Below are 14,365 nucleotides of genomic sequence, written 5' to 3'. Positions count from 1 at the left end.
AAAAAAATGCACTCAGCGATTCGCTAGTACATTCTTGATCCGTACAGTCAAAGATTAGAACTCTCTACCAGCGTCTTGTACTCAGCGTCAGTGTTTCCGGAAAACTATAACCTGGGGATCTTTAAGTCGCGAGTGAATAGGTTACTTCTAAGTAAGCGTGCTCCATCTTATATTCACTTATCATCAGGTGAAATACCGGTCAAACGGAAGCATATCTATGTATAAAAAAGGCTTAAAACTAAAACAGAAATTAAAAACAATATGTTAGCTTGATATCCAAAACGTTAACGTTATTTTCTAATCCGCAATCAAGAAAAAGACGAAAAAGCAACCAGGAATTTGTTTAAGTATTCAAATCCATTTTTAATTACAAGTTAATTTTAGTCAAATATTCGTTTTTTTTTTTTCGAAGATTCTGTACCCATAAATAAATAATCAAGATATAATTATACTATATTTGCTACAATGTGCTAATTAAACAATAAACGAGTTAAGCTGATTCACGTGTTGTTACAGCATCAGCATTACTATGTCTAACTATGAGATTCAAATATAAACAGATCGGACGAAGATCGTTTGAAAGCCATACAGGAACATCAAAGAGCATGTGGGTTTCACTTAGCACATCCTTTGAACAGTGCGTTTCGCCGAGATAAGGCCTCGTACAAACTGGGCGTTTCTATACTTCTAGAATATAATATTATTGATTGATATCTTTATCATTAGTTTTGACAGTTTTAGTAATCATTAGTAGGTTAATGGCAGAATTTAATAAGCAGATTATGAAAAATTAGGATGTAATTAATTAACCAACATGTAAAATTGCTTCACTATTGTGATTGTAAACATTCGTCAGTGCTTACTATTATATACTAGTAGAGAGCCCTCGCAGTTTTACTCGCATTCGTGTTTACAACTACCGTTCCGCTAATATGGGATGTGCGCAAAAGCTTGATTTTTTTGAAAATGATACTTAATTTTTTATATAGTGAAGGAATTAAATTACAACATGTCAGTCGTTTTAAAATTTTATAAATAACTATCACAAAAATCTTAATTTATTATTATTTCTTCTTGTAATATTATTATACACTTGTAAGTGAAAAAAACGCGTATTCCATAACGCACAGTGCATACGAAACTTAAGCTATTGTAACAGATGATAATTTAAGTATTTACAAGTCGCTTTGTATCGGAGTACTAACTGAGCGGAAATTTTAAATTTTACGACGATGTTCAGTGCAAGTTATGCGCCATTTAATTTAGATATTGAAGTGGAATTAACAGTGTGTAATAAAACATGAGGAGAGTATGAAACACCTTATTATTAACTTTATTGCTTTTACTGTAGCTTTCGCTACTGCCAATTGAAAAACTAAACCCAATACTTACTTAATTATTTATTATAAAGATGTATTTAATAACTTTGCAACAAAAAGTAACAGGTATTAGCTGTCAAATAGTTCCTCTTGTAGCTCCTATCGCTTTGTTTAATTAATTCTAAATTACTTTCTAAAACATTCAAAAATTAGTTCCATTAACCAACATTACAAAGATTTTATTTATATTTTGTATTAATAAAAATGAATCACCAAAATATATTAAAGGGTAAAACTTACAACAAGCTGTACAAAATTGCATAAATCTTTTTTTTAATCATTATTATTAGGTTAGAGTTTATGTTTTTATACATATAAAGGTATATGTACCAAAAAAAAAAGTTCACAGGGTCAGCTAGTTATATTTATATATAGCAGACCTATAACATAAAATTAATTTATTATGATCTAACTCCATAGTATGTAGTTAAGTCAAAGATATTGCAAATGTTAAATCCAATATAATTAAACGCATGGACCCTAAATCGCTCTAATCAAGGTCTAAAAGCGACTTGAATTATCACACGACTGAAATGATTTGCCAAATATTTAGATCCGTTTGAAACAAATATTAGGTCACAAGTACAACTGTACGACCGCTCTAGTGCAATGGTGCGTGTGCCATGTTGGCGGCACCTAAGTACCGTCGGTCGCGGGTTCGATTCTCGCTCGCAGTAGATATTAGTGTGCATACAAATAATCATTTCCGGTCTGGTTGTTAATCCTTGTCTCCACGCCGTGCCTCGGAGAGCACGTTAAGCTGTCGGTCCCGGATGTTATCATGTACACTTGATAACGATCGTCACTCATAGTAGGGAATATATCCGTCAACTTGCAGTGGAATATGGTGGTGGATTAAGCTCTGAACCTTCTCCTACATGGAGAAAGAGGTTTATGCCTAGCAGTTGGATATTACAGGCTGAAGCGTCAGTACAACTGATGGTCGCGTTTATGAAACAGAAGTGCTTACGATACGAGAAGAGAAGACAGAAGCTTACGATATAGTTAGTAGTTGTAGATGAGGAAAGAAATTCTTTGTTTTAACTTTATGGTTAAAAGGTTGATCTTTGTTGAAACTTTTATTTTCTAAACGTGATTTATACTTTTTTTTAAATTTGGAACGAACTATTCATATGTCAAGTTGATGGGATATTTGAAAACAAAAATATAAAATTACATTTTGAATATAGAACAGACTACTTATTCGTACGTAATGTATCTATATTCGTCAGCCCGTATTAAAGCAGCGTGACGTATTAAACTCAATACAATATGAAATAAACAAAGACAACTGTCCCTTACGACAGGATTAAATTTCGACATTTGGTAGGACAAAGAAATTGTTCAAAAGCCTCACACTTGCTAGAAAGAAAAAACTAATGCTGTACATAATATAAACAACAATTTAAAATATTTCGCGGCTGACTGATTTAGATTGTAACCACTCACTGCTGAGACTTCTAAGCATGATTTTTTTTCATGTGGGAGAAATGTCGTATCTTACACCCACCACGCAACTCTACTTGGTTAGCGGATATATTACCTACTACGAGTTACGATCACTATCAGGTACGATTTGAAACACGTATATTAAAACTAATATTATATAGCTGAAGAGTTTGTTTTGTTTGCTTGCTTGAACGCGCTAATCTGAGGAATTACTTGTCCGATTTGAAAAATTCTTACAGTTTTAGATAGCCTATTTATTGAGGTAGGCTATATATCATCACGCTAAGACCAATAGGAACGGAGCACCCATGAAAAATATTTCGAAATCGGGGTTTTTTCTTATTCAGAGCTTCCCCAGTTCGCTCAAAGTAACTGTTCCACGCGGACGAAGTCGCGGGCAGAAGCTGGTATTAAAATAAGATTAGACGTACTAAATTTAAGAACTCCTCCAAAAATATCAGTGCCGTTCTCAACAGTGCTGCAGTTCCAACGACTATTTCTGAACTGATGCTGACACTCCTCGATTGTTTGCTGAGCTCCAGTTTGAATAACCTGGAAAAAAAATTACGAAAAGTTTTTAGGACCACCTTTTACCCGCAGTTTAAGGATAGATAGACGAGAGGCATTAAACAAAACTGCATATACTAGATACAATTTTACAAGTTATGTACCCAATAATTAGTCAAATAGAAGCATTAGTTTATGCACAATATAATTTTTTACACTACAACACTACAATAGCGCGCGGATTTTGTTTTCACAAATAAGGTTTAATTTAATGCCTCTTAAATTACGTAAGTTATAAAAAAATATACACTATTTGTATTCCATGTTGCCAAAAAGGTAAAATAAAACACACTAAAAAGAAGTACAAGTAATACCATTTTTGAAGTGAGCAATAGAGTCATAAATAACAAAAATAATTCTGAACATACATAGGTACATACTACTGCTATGTAATCTTTCAATATACAAAGTCTTAAATCCAAGTGATTAGAGAGACAAGTGACAAGCCAGCAAACGGAAGCAAAAATAAGATTAAAAGATCGAAAGTACTGACTATTTATACAATGAATAATTGGTGCCTTTGATTTCAATGTCCCGTTTGTAAAGCAAACACGTTTAAAATATGTATGTTTAGTTAAGTTTATTGCAACACGGTCACATATCGAAGTATACCATTTACCACAATATTCATTTCAAACGATTAAAGTATTAATCCTACTAACGTAAAAAAAAATCTTTTCTTGGTTCATCTCATGATTTTTTAGTAAGCGATTAATTTTTTAACCGACTTTTAAAAAAGAAGGAGGTTCTTAAATCGATTTTTTTTAAACATTTTTGAATATCATATCAAAAATTGACCGCTCCAGCGGGATTCGAACCCGCGTCTCCGACTGACCGTGTCGGCGCTCTAGCCAATTAAGCTATGGAACGATATACCCGCTAGAGCGAAATTTTTGATATGATGATTTTTATTTTCGGTTTAAGCGAACCGTGGCGCTGTCTATAGTGAGTTCTTTACAGAGACCCGTAACTATTCAAAGTTTCATATTACAATGAAAATCTTTGACAGGAGAAACTTTTTTTTTTAAATGTTTAGAATTCCTAATGTGTGGGTAACACAAAAATAAAATCGTAGGTATCGATTTTTTTTTTATGAACCTGTTACCTCAGAACTTTTGACTCGGTGGGCCGGTTTCGATAATTTTTTATTTTAATAAATGAAGGTGTGTGTCATTTAGTTCCATTTAAATTAAATTGCGAAGTTATTTTTGAGTTATATTTAATAATGTGTTTTCTCGACTATTTTTTCGTTGACTTACGTTGTATTATACCGCATAACTTTTCACTGGGTGTACCGATTTTGATGATTCTTTTGATGATTGATTTTAATCGAAAGCTCATACTTAATGGTTTAATTTTACTGGTTTAATTTTACTATTTTTAAGGTACCATTTAAATTTGACCGTGTTTATCTTATCGATGTCATTGAAGTCGGTTTTTTCTTGTTAGCGAGCAAACAATTATTTATTTTAAAGCGTTATAGGTATTTAATCACACTAATGCCCATTGCCTATAGAAAATGACGCAACTTAATATTACCGCTACTTTTACTATAGTAAATATGTATATATATCAAGGAGTAAGCTTTCCATTGAAGCCACAGCAAACAAAAATCAGTCTGATCACAAACTCTTATAAATTCAATTCAATAACATATGCTTTTGGTACTTTCTATGATTGTTAATATTACATTCAAGAACTAATCAAGTCACTCAAGTCATTATTTGAATAATTTCAACTAGATATTTCGATAATTTTAGCACGTAAATTGGATAAGTACATAATAGCAATACACGGCCACCGATCAAAATCAGCCAGTAATTAATTACGGTAATGGTACTTTTTTGACAGCGATTCGTCCTCTTACTTATTTCTCATACATTCTTCTAACGTAGGTACTAAACAGTCCTCCTATTCGTAGGTACAAACCGTCGGTAAAATAAAATTCTATAGGCATGCGTTTGCGTTACGGGCCGTTAAAAATTTAACGGCTAGTAAGAACGCGAGGGCAACACACATGAGTTCACGCCATTTTTGGTGCGAACTTGTGGAGGCCTATGTTCAGCAGTGGACTGCAATAGGCTGAAATGATGAAGAAGCACGAACTGTTCTTTTTCTATAGGCAACGGCCGTAAGTCTTACAAGATAGAAGTAAGGACGTCATAAAAATGTCTAATGATTTGACGAATACTAAAAACCGAATAAAAAACAAGTTTATTGTAAATTATACTTTAGCATACTATAAATACTTTAGTAACTAAACATAATCACATACCTATTATATCACATACTTGCATGTCTCTTATGTTTTGTAATAATTTATAATATGTTAATTAGTAATAATCAGAATGAAAATTGTAATCAATAGCTAATGGGTGTATAATTATATTCTAATCAAATAATTTTTTACCGTACTTCTACAAATTTCATTAAATATAATTTTTATTAGCACAATATAAACTTATAATGTTCGTCATTTAATTAAAATTGAACAAAATAAGGAACGGAATTTAAGTCTACAACAATGTAAGCTTACGTTTAAACATAAGCGCCATAATGCAATTATTAAGTACACAAGTCTTTTGAGTTGTCTGTGTGTCGAGTTTTCAAAATAAATATAGCAATCAGATACTTTCATTATCACTTTTAATAATTACTTGAAAAAAACTTTAAATTAATTTAAAATATTGACTATTTTCATCAAATTTTTTAGCAAGAAAGTTGTAACTAAAATTAAGTTAAACAATTTTAAATATCATATCAAAAATCGACCGTTCCAGCGGGGATCGAACCTGCATCTCCGACTGACGTGTACTGGTGCTGTGGTGCTTTATCCAATTAAGCTATGGAACGATGTACCCACTATTATTAATTGTTGTGATATTAAAAATTGTTAAGAATTCCCTAATGTGTAGGTAAAACAAAAATAAATCGTAAAACCTAGCTTATTTAAAAATATAGTCGCCCAGTGGTCGAAATTCGACCATAATTAATTTAAATCATAAGTTTGAAAATTAAACAAAAGAGTATATATGCGTGTTTGTTTCAAATACATGGTAGTGTATGTAATTTTTTTTTTTTTTTTTAATTAATTTAATGTGTTTTTATGCATTATTTAAAAAAAATATCCGCATTCTGCACTCCTTCTCTCTATACATACTATAAGTGTGCGAAATTTTATACTCCTCCGTCCGCGCCATTTTCGTAAAAACGGAAACAAAGTTTTTTTAACTTAAACTTTTTTTAAAATAAATACATAATAGAGTCGGCCAACGACAAGATTCTTAAAATTCTTATGATTTAAAAGGTCGTAACATCTGAGAACCCATTAAAGCAATTTGACCTTTAAGAAATAACTACACAATAAAATCTGCATGTATTAGCATCTTTATAATAAAGAATCATCTACCAACTTCTTAATTTGCTTAATGCAAAATCGTACCGAAGTATACTTAAGAAAATTACATGGAAAAATATCGTCAGTGCAATCTTTTGATAAAATCTTGTATATAAATATTTTATTTCATTGCTATTATCGCAGTTAATTGCTAATAGATGAGCGCTGCTGTTTATAACATCGTTTAATGGCGTATCCTTTAAGGACCTATTACACCGTTTGTGGATAACGCTATTTGACAGATGGAGGTAACCAACAGGTAAAAATTTATTGAACATTGTTCTTTTTCACCATCAAATTCCACTATATTTACGGCGTATTTACGTTTGCTATTATGAATCTAAAAGTTGTAGTTTATTAATGAGGAGAAACAATTCCTTAGGCCTATTCTACCACCTGCTGTTTAAGTCTACTCGTAACTTATGTGCAGGATAAACTTTATCCACAAGCGGTGGAACAGGCCTTTAGTTTATCGGCGATCGTGATATGGTAAAGGGTTAATGTAGTTAGTATCGGAATGTCTGAGTACTTCTGATGTAATGTTGTCAATAATTCGGGGAGGTTCTAGAATATTCTTAGATTTGTTCAAATTTAGAAATATAGGTGTTATCAAGTATTCAATCGTCGCCCAACGGTTATGACGTAGTTAATATTAATTGTTATGATATAGCTTAGTAAATACATGTAATAATTTTTTTAATCAATAATTAATATTCTTATTTATAATTACATTCGTTTACTATTATAAATTAATCAATAAATAATTCTGATTTGACACATCGGTAAAATTTTATAAAGAGGGTAGACAATCATTTTAAGCATTCACTATTATTCGAGTTGTTAACAACATTAAGCTGCTCAAAATATAGACAGATGACGATGAGTGATAATCGCCTTGGCTATTAAATTTACAAACCCACTAGTGCTTGTAAGTGTACAGGTGTGTACAGGTGTTAATTAATATTACATTTTTGTTGTTTATGATCTACTCAATTGGTTCACAAAAATCTTCTAATTCAAAGTATTGTGAAGATTAAAAATTAGGTATACACTATACAAATTGTCAACAGTTAGTTTACTTTTAAATATTTCTTATCTCGGGATCTAACAGACTAATTTTGACAATCCTAATAGTTATTCAAATTATTAAGGATTTTCTATAAACGGTGCGTCATCAAAACTTTCATATGTATGTGAATTCCGTTGTGACGTATTTGCATCATGTGACGAGTCATGCTCGAAGCTTTTTCAAACAGAACAGTTTTCTTTATGTTTCTACTATTCAATAATAGATGGCGCTGGCGCTAAGTGTAAGGTTAAACATGTGTAAACATTGCGATTTTCTCTCAATTTTTTTTTTACAGATAATGAATATGACTCAAATTAAGAAGCATTATAAGGAATCTACTCGTAACCTTAAAGCAATTTTTTGTACTTTGATGTAAATTGGTGGTCATATAAGTCAACTGTACGCAACTATATAACTGCATACAAACAAAACTTGACTTGTTTGATCTAATATCTCTAAAACAGTGAACTTGCTGTTTACATTTATAACTTTGAAGTAAATTATAAACAAGATAAATATTTCTTGAGATTATATATGGAAGGAAAATCTGTATAACATAATAAGATTAATCATACCTGAACCATTTTATCGGATAGCATGCACAGTTGTTTCTGTCGCTCAACAAGGTACTCCAACCGATGACAGCTCTCTTTGTGCAGCGTTGGAATCGATTCCAAGGAGGTGTTGGATGTTTGAACGGGACGAATCGGAGCCGCTAGATTCCTATAAGACCAAACAAAAATGATTTTAGTAAGACCTTAGATAGTAAAGGAAGATCTTCTGATTGTGTCCATATATTACTCGTACCATTCGAAGCATCGTAACAAGGTAACAAACATTAGTAACCACTTCTTCGACGAATATTGAAGTAAACACAATTAGCATACTAAATAATAAGATACCTTTCAAATGTAGGGAATGTATCTCGTTATACTTGAACGAAAGCAAACACCGCATCCCGGTTCTCGGCAAACATTGTAGACAGAGTTATTGTAAGTGAAATAAACATAGCTAATTTGCTTGCTCTGCAATTCCACCTAGCTCGAGAACCGAGAACGAGTTCCGTACAATAAATAACAATGTTAAAACATCATCGTCTGACAATTCAAATGAAGAGAGCTTAGCGAGAGCACCCTCGTAAACAATGCATGTAAGCTAAGGTAATTAGTCTCGAGACGTCCGCTCCGTACGAACTCTGGCACTCGAATGAGAAATGCCACTCGAAGAAAACAAAACTCGCTATTACCTACCCTCCGCTTTTGTTTGAAAAAATTCTGTATTCAAACCGGCCAATGGGAACGGGCGCGCCACAGTACGTTGATTGGCCGACGACCTCCCTTGAGTGCAAGTGGAAATAAAAAGTGCTCGGGTAAATTAGGCGCGCTATCTCATTTCGTCCCGCGAAGATGCTGTATGTCTATTCCGTTCGGGTTTTCGTTTTAATTGCAAACACGAGAGGATGTGTAAAGGGTTGTGAGACCTTGAGTGCCGCACGTGCAGAGGTTGCGGCTCGGGGAAGCGCATTCAACTTGTTTAAATAGGGAGAAGGGGTCTTGTTTATGTCATCCATGTTGTCAGATGGGGGTTACAGCGTAATATTTCTGTATGGCAGTCTCGCAGCTACCTAGATTCATTATGTGGGTCAATTAAAATTGAGTGCCTTTTCTTAGTCACAATGCTTAAGCACTTTCCACGTATTTTTTTTTACAAGAATAGGCTCTTTGTACGGACGATACTTTATTCTGCTACAGGAAAAATGAACTCTTGAAAAAGGTTTTTTTTTGTCATCTTGTTTTAATTTACGTGTTTATATTTATTTGTTTACCTATTTGTAAAACCTTACATTTAAAAATGGAACATTTCAAATGCGGTTAAGTTGTTTTAACGACCATCTTCCATGGGGTGTGTAATGACAGAATATTACACAATCAATCAGTGTTGCAAGAAATTAAAACTAAATAGTCGCGTGTTGTGGAACAATAAACTGGCTTATCTGAGTAATAGTGTTACCCATTTAACGCCTACCAATTAATACGTATCAAAGATCAAATGATTTTAACCGATTATAAAATGTGGGGTTCTACTTTGAGTTACAATAATAACAATGTAATATAAGACGTAGGAATTGATCACGCTTGAATAAAACTTTAAAAGATGAGACAGGTGAATACAAATAAATACAAGTACCTATGTTTTACAGTTTTGTGGTATGTAACTGTTAACATTCTATCGTTTATAGCTCAATTCACAACTCAGTGTGACAATATACGTTTCACTATACAGTTTGAACTCAATTTTATGTAATCATTAAGTTTAAAATCCTTCAGCATTCCCTTATTTGGCTTAATAACAGATGACCATTACAAAAACAGTTACCAAAGCAAATGAAAGACTTTTTTCACAAATACCTTTATCCGAATACTTTACTCGTTTTCTCTTACTCGAAGAATAGTTTAGTTTAAGTTATTTGCAGCTAGAAAATAAAATAAAGTACTATCATATTTCCGAGATGTATCACGATTCACGATTGAGCTTGTAACATCCCACTGCTCTCATCCATAGGTCTCTTTCTCCATGTACAAGAAGGATTCGAGCTTAATCTACCACGTTGCTCCACTGTGAGTTGGCCGAGATGTCCGAGTATACTAATTTAGAATGCATACTAATACGATCTAACTAGCATGTAAACGACGCAATATTAATAAAGGCACCTCTTTGTTTGAATATTGTTCTTTTTATTTTTAGTGGTTATCTACCGGATAAAAACCGCGACTTCCGAAACACAAAGGGAACACGCATATGGCCCAAAACCCAGAATCAAATGTTTTTACAGATACATATCTGTACCTATCGCATATCGAACCTACCACCACCTATATTAAGACGATTACTTGCATAACTATACCAAAATATCTGCCAAAAATGTAACAAGTATATTTAAAAAAAAATCTCATTTAAGCATTAAAATCTTGTAGTAATTGCTTACTATAAAAATGGGTTACTGTTACCTTTTTATGAACGTATTTGATCATCATCTTCAATTCTTAACAAATATATATATTTTTTGATTTTTGTCGTAACACTTCTTTACGCATGTTTGACTTGGAGAGTAAACTGATTGCGTGACGAGAGTGTTACAAAAAGTGTGGTCGAGGGAGCGAACGCAAGTTGAGAGGTTAAGTTAGTGAAGATAGAAAAAGAGAGACGTTTCGTAAGTTTTACTTCAGTCGTGTGGTCTAAAGTTAACTTGCTTTTTTTTAAACTGTATTCATCTTCATTCATATAATAATATAATACATATAAAGTTAAATTATTTACTAAACAGTATTCAAAGATAAATCTAGGGAAACTTAGAACTAAGACAACTGTGCATCCCTCTGTCACAGAACCATATTTTTGTATGCATGTTTTGTGCTCCTTTCAACGTGTATGAAATGCGCTCGGCGTTTCCGTTTTACGAATAAAATTTTACCGTTGAATTGTTTTTTCAAAATGTAAGCTCAAATTTATTTATTATGTCTTCACAAGAATCACATTCTAAAATCATGCAGAACAACTAAATTTATTTTTAGAAAACCTATTATACTATAGACCATGACGAAATATTCTACACCAAAGGGTCTTTTATGGTGCCGCGACGCGTAAAATTGTGTTTAAAATCTAACGATTCTTAAGGTTCAGACACACCTGCGAACGCCGTGGGATCATTTTGTATGTGACTTTTTTAAACTTAAATCGTAATAAGGATTTTTTTAATTTACTTTTGTGTAACAAACGCCTTTAATTAGATTAATAACATATTTTATTTATCTTAAAAACTACTATAGGCTATATAACTTCATGATATAGTAGGAACTTAATAGTAACGGTACGGAACACGTATCAAAATTCTACATGACAAAAACACTGGAGAACATATCTAGTATTATAAATTCTTGAAATCACAAGAGTACTAAAATAACTACAAATATAATAATGTTAGTAGCCGCGCCACGCTATTTTAGCCACGTGACTTCCCATTCTGAAAAATGTAGAAGTAAAAATAAAATTAGCAAAGATAGCAAATTTTCTACGTAGGTAGGTAAACAAGTTGCTGTTTGTTTAACAACCTACGTAGAACATCTTACTGCAGACGATTAAGAAGTTTTTTTTCATGATTTGAAATATCCAAATTTCGCATTTATTACATTACGAAAGATGAGATTGCACGATTATGAAATGTAAATTATTGTCTATCATTTATCTGTACTACTTTTAAACATACTGTATACTGACTGTAATTATTAGTCTGTGGTTGAATAAAACTCTCTGAAAAGTTTATATGTAAGTTAATCAAAAGGAATAAAAAAATAAATGTCATAAACATAAATGGAAATAAAAAGTATTTTATCTGATTGGTTCCAATTAATCAAAACAGTAGCCATATTCTTGTAGTAAAAGAATATTAATACGTAAATTTTAACATTTGATTCTTTCAATATTCAATCCGCTGAAAATAATTCTGAATTTTAATTATCATTGTATTTTAATAAGATTTTTATTAAGATTTTTTTAATTTTATTTATTTTTACATAGGTTTTTTTTTGTATGACTTACAAAGAAGCAAAGCTCTGTAAACTTGTACGTATGGACTAATAAATAAATACATTATGTAGCAGCAGTATTAAGCAAAGTTAGAGTAAGCGTAGCTTAACCGCATTTTAACTCTCTTTCTCATTGAGTGCTCTTTACTATTGGTTGTTTCAAACTTCCTCATTACGTGTCAACTTGCTATTGAACTCGCTAATACTTATTAACGGAATTGCTAATGTTCTATCTTTCCTATACATATGCTAAAACTGCTAAAAAAGATAAGGACAAAAGACAAAACTTTACCTTTTTATCAAAAAGTAAGTAATACTGTTTATTTGAAGAATGTAAATAAAAAAATTATTGACTTTTTAAACTACGCAAAGTTGTGGACGTCCTTTTAATTTTAATCATCACTTCAGCCTATCGCAGTCCACTGCTGGACATAGGCCTCCACAAGTCATGTGTTTTGCCCATAGTCACCACGCTGGGTAGGCGGGTTGGTGACCGTAGGGCTGGCTTTGTCGCACCGAAGACTCTGCTGCCCGTCTTCGGCCTGTGTATTTCAAAGCCAACAGTTTGATTTTTATCCCGCCATCGGTCGGCTTTTTAAGTTCCAAGGTTTTAGTGGAACTGTACTATCCCTTAGTCGCCTCTTACGCCACCCACGGGAAGAGAGGGGATGGCTATATTCTTTACTAACCACACAGGCAAATAATTAATTTTAATTTTAAAACAATATATTTCTTGATGTTTCTCAGTTTAAAAAAAAATGACATAATATGTGAATATGGTGTAACCTGTAGTAGATAAAGTTTTTAATGTAGTATATATATCCCAGATGATGAAGGGAAGTGCGTACTTTTTGAATTAAAACTTTTTTACGAACGCTTGACTTGGAGAGTAAGCTGGTGAATGCGTGACGTGAAAAAGTGTATCTGAGCGAGGCGAACGGAAGTTTAGACGGAAATATAAATTAGTGAAGATAGAAAGAGAGAGAGTTACGTTTCGTTACTTTTACTTCAGTTGTCTGGACTAAAGCACACGTTTTTTTTCCAGCAAGGAAAGGAGCACACACTTTCTTTCTCTCATAGCCAGTTATATTTCGTATATCTAAGACACTGTGCAGGTCTATTGCTAAAGTAGTTTTACTTTAGTCGTGTGTTCTAATGCACACTCATTTTTTATTGGTATATTTCGGTACGTATGTCCTAAAAAATGTCGTGTAATTAGCCTAAATACGTTATCGAGGCAGGAAGGCAACAGTTAGGTAATGAAATGATAATATTTTTTGATGAAACGATAAAAATTTTATCTTTAAGATTTCACTTTTACTTGACACATCAATTAGGTTGTTTTAACGTCTTTTATCTTTGCATAAAACTAGTAGTCGTACCATAGTTTTGCCGCTGCTTATAATATTTTATTTATTATTTGATTACATTAAGCCTTATAAAATTTAAAAAAAAAACTTGATTAAACAGAAACGATTAACGGAATGGCTCGAGCACTGCTTTAAATAAAAGGAAATTCAATTATTTAAAACCTTAGGGTAGAATTAAATGATAATTCAAATAAAGTTAAAAGAGGCACGTTGTTGACTTTGTCTTTGCCTCCCCTCTCTTAACAATAACCTACTAGTTTTTTTGATATTTGATATTAGCAACACAGCATTAACTTCTTAGAAAAATAATCCAATAAACTAACGATTGAAGGAACTGATCTTAATACCCTTTAATGTATTACAAAAATATTTGTTTATTTTATTTAAATCTTATGTTACAGTAGATAGTATATATATATTATTTTTATATTATTACGAATAATGGCAAAAATCTATCACTAGTAAGTAAGTAAAAAACATATAGATTTAAAAAGAATAAACACGAATACGTTTAAACGGGCAAATATTTTTCAGCTACATAAGTTGTATGA

At 32.2% G+C, this 14,365-nt stretch overlaps 1 protein-coding gene across 1 annotated transcript in view; it reads right to left on the bottom strand.

Moving 5' to 3' along the window:
• Nucleotides 1-14,365, bottom strand: part of LOC123664524 (protein Wnt-4-like) — a 102,362-nt gene that overhangs the window by 7,664 nt on the left and 80,333 nt on the right. The window contains exons 2-3 of the mRNA XM_045599061.1: nucleotides 8,437-8,584; nucleotides 3,260-3,380 (exon numbers count right to left, since the gene is read on the bottom strand). Of these exons, the coding sequence (XP_045455017.1) occupies nucleotides 3,260-3,380; nucleotides 8,437-8,584 (269 nt within the window). The remainder of the gene's footprint in view (nucleotides 1-3,259; nucleotides 3,381-8,436; nucleotides 8,585-14,365) is intronic.

The sequence above is a fragment of the Melitaea cinxia genome, chromosome 22 (genome assembly GCF_905220565.1).
Source record: "Melitaea cinxia chromosome 22, ilMelCinx1.1, whole genome shotgun sequence".
Lineage (NCBI taxonomy): Eukaryota > Metazoa > Arthropoda > Insecta > Lepidoptera > Nymphalidae > Melitaea > Melitaea cinxia.
Note: the sequence above shows the minus strand (reverse complement) of the source record. Positions and strands in the feature narration are given on the sequence as shown.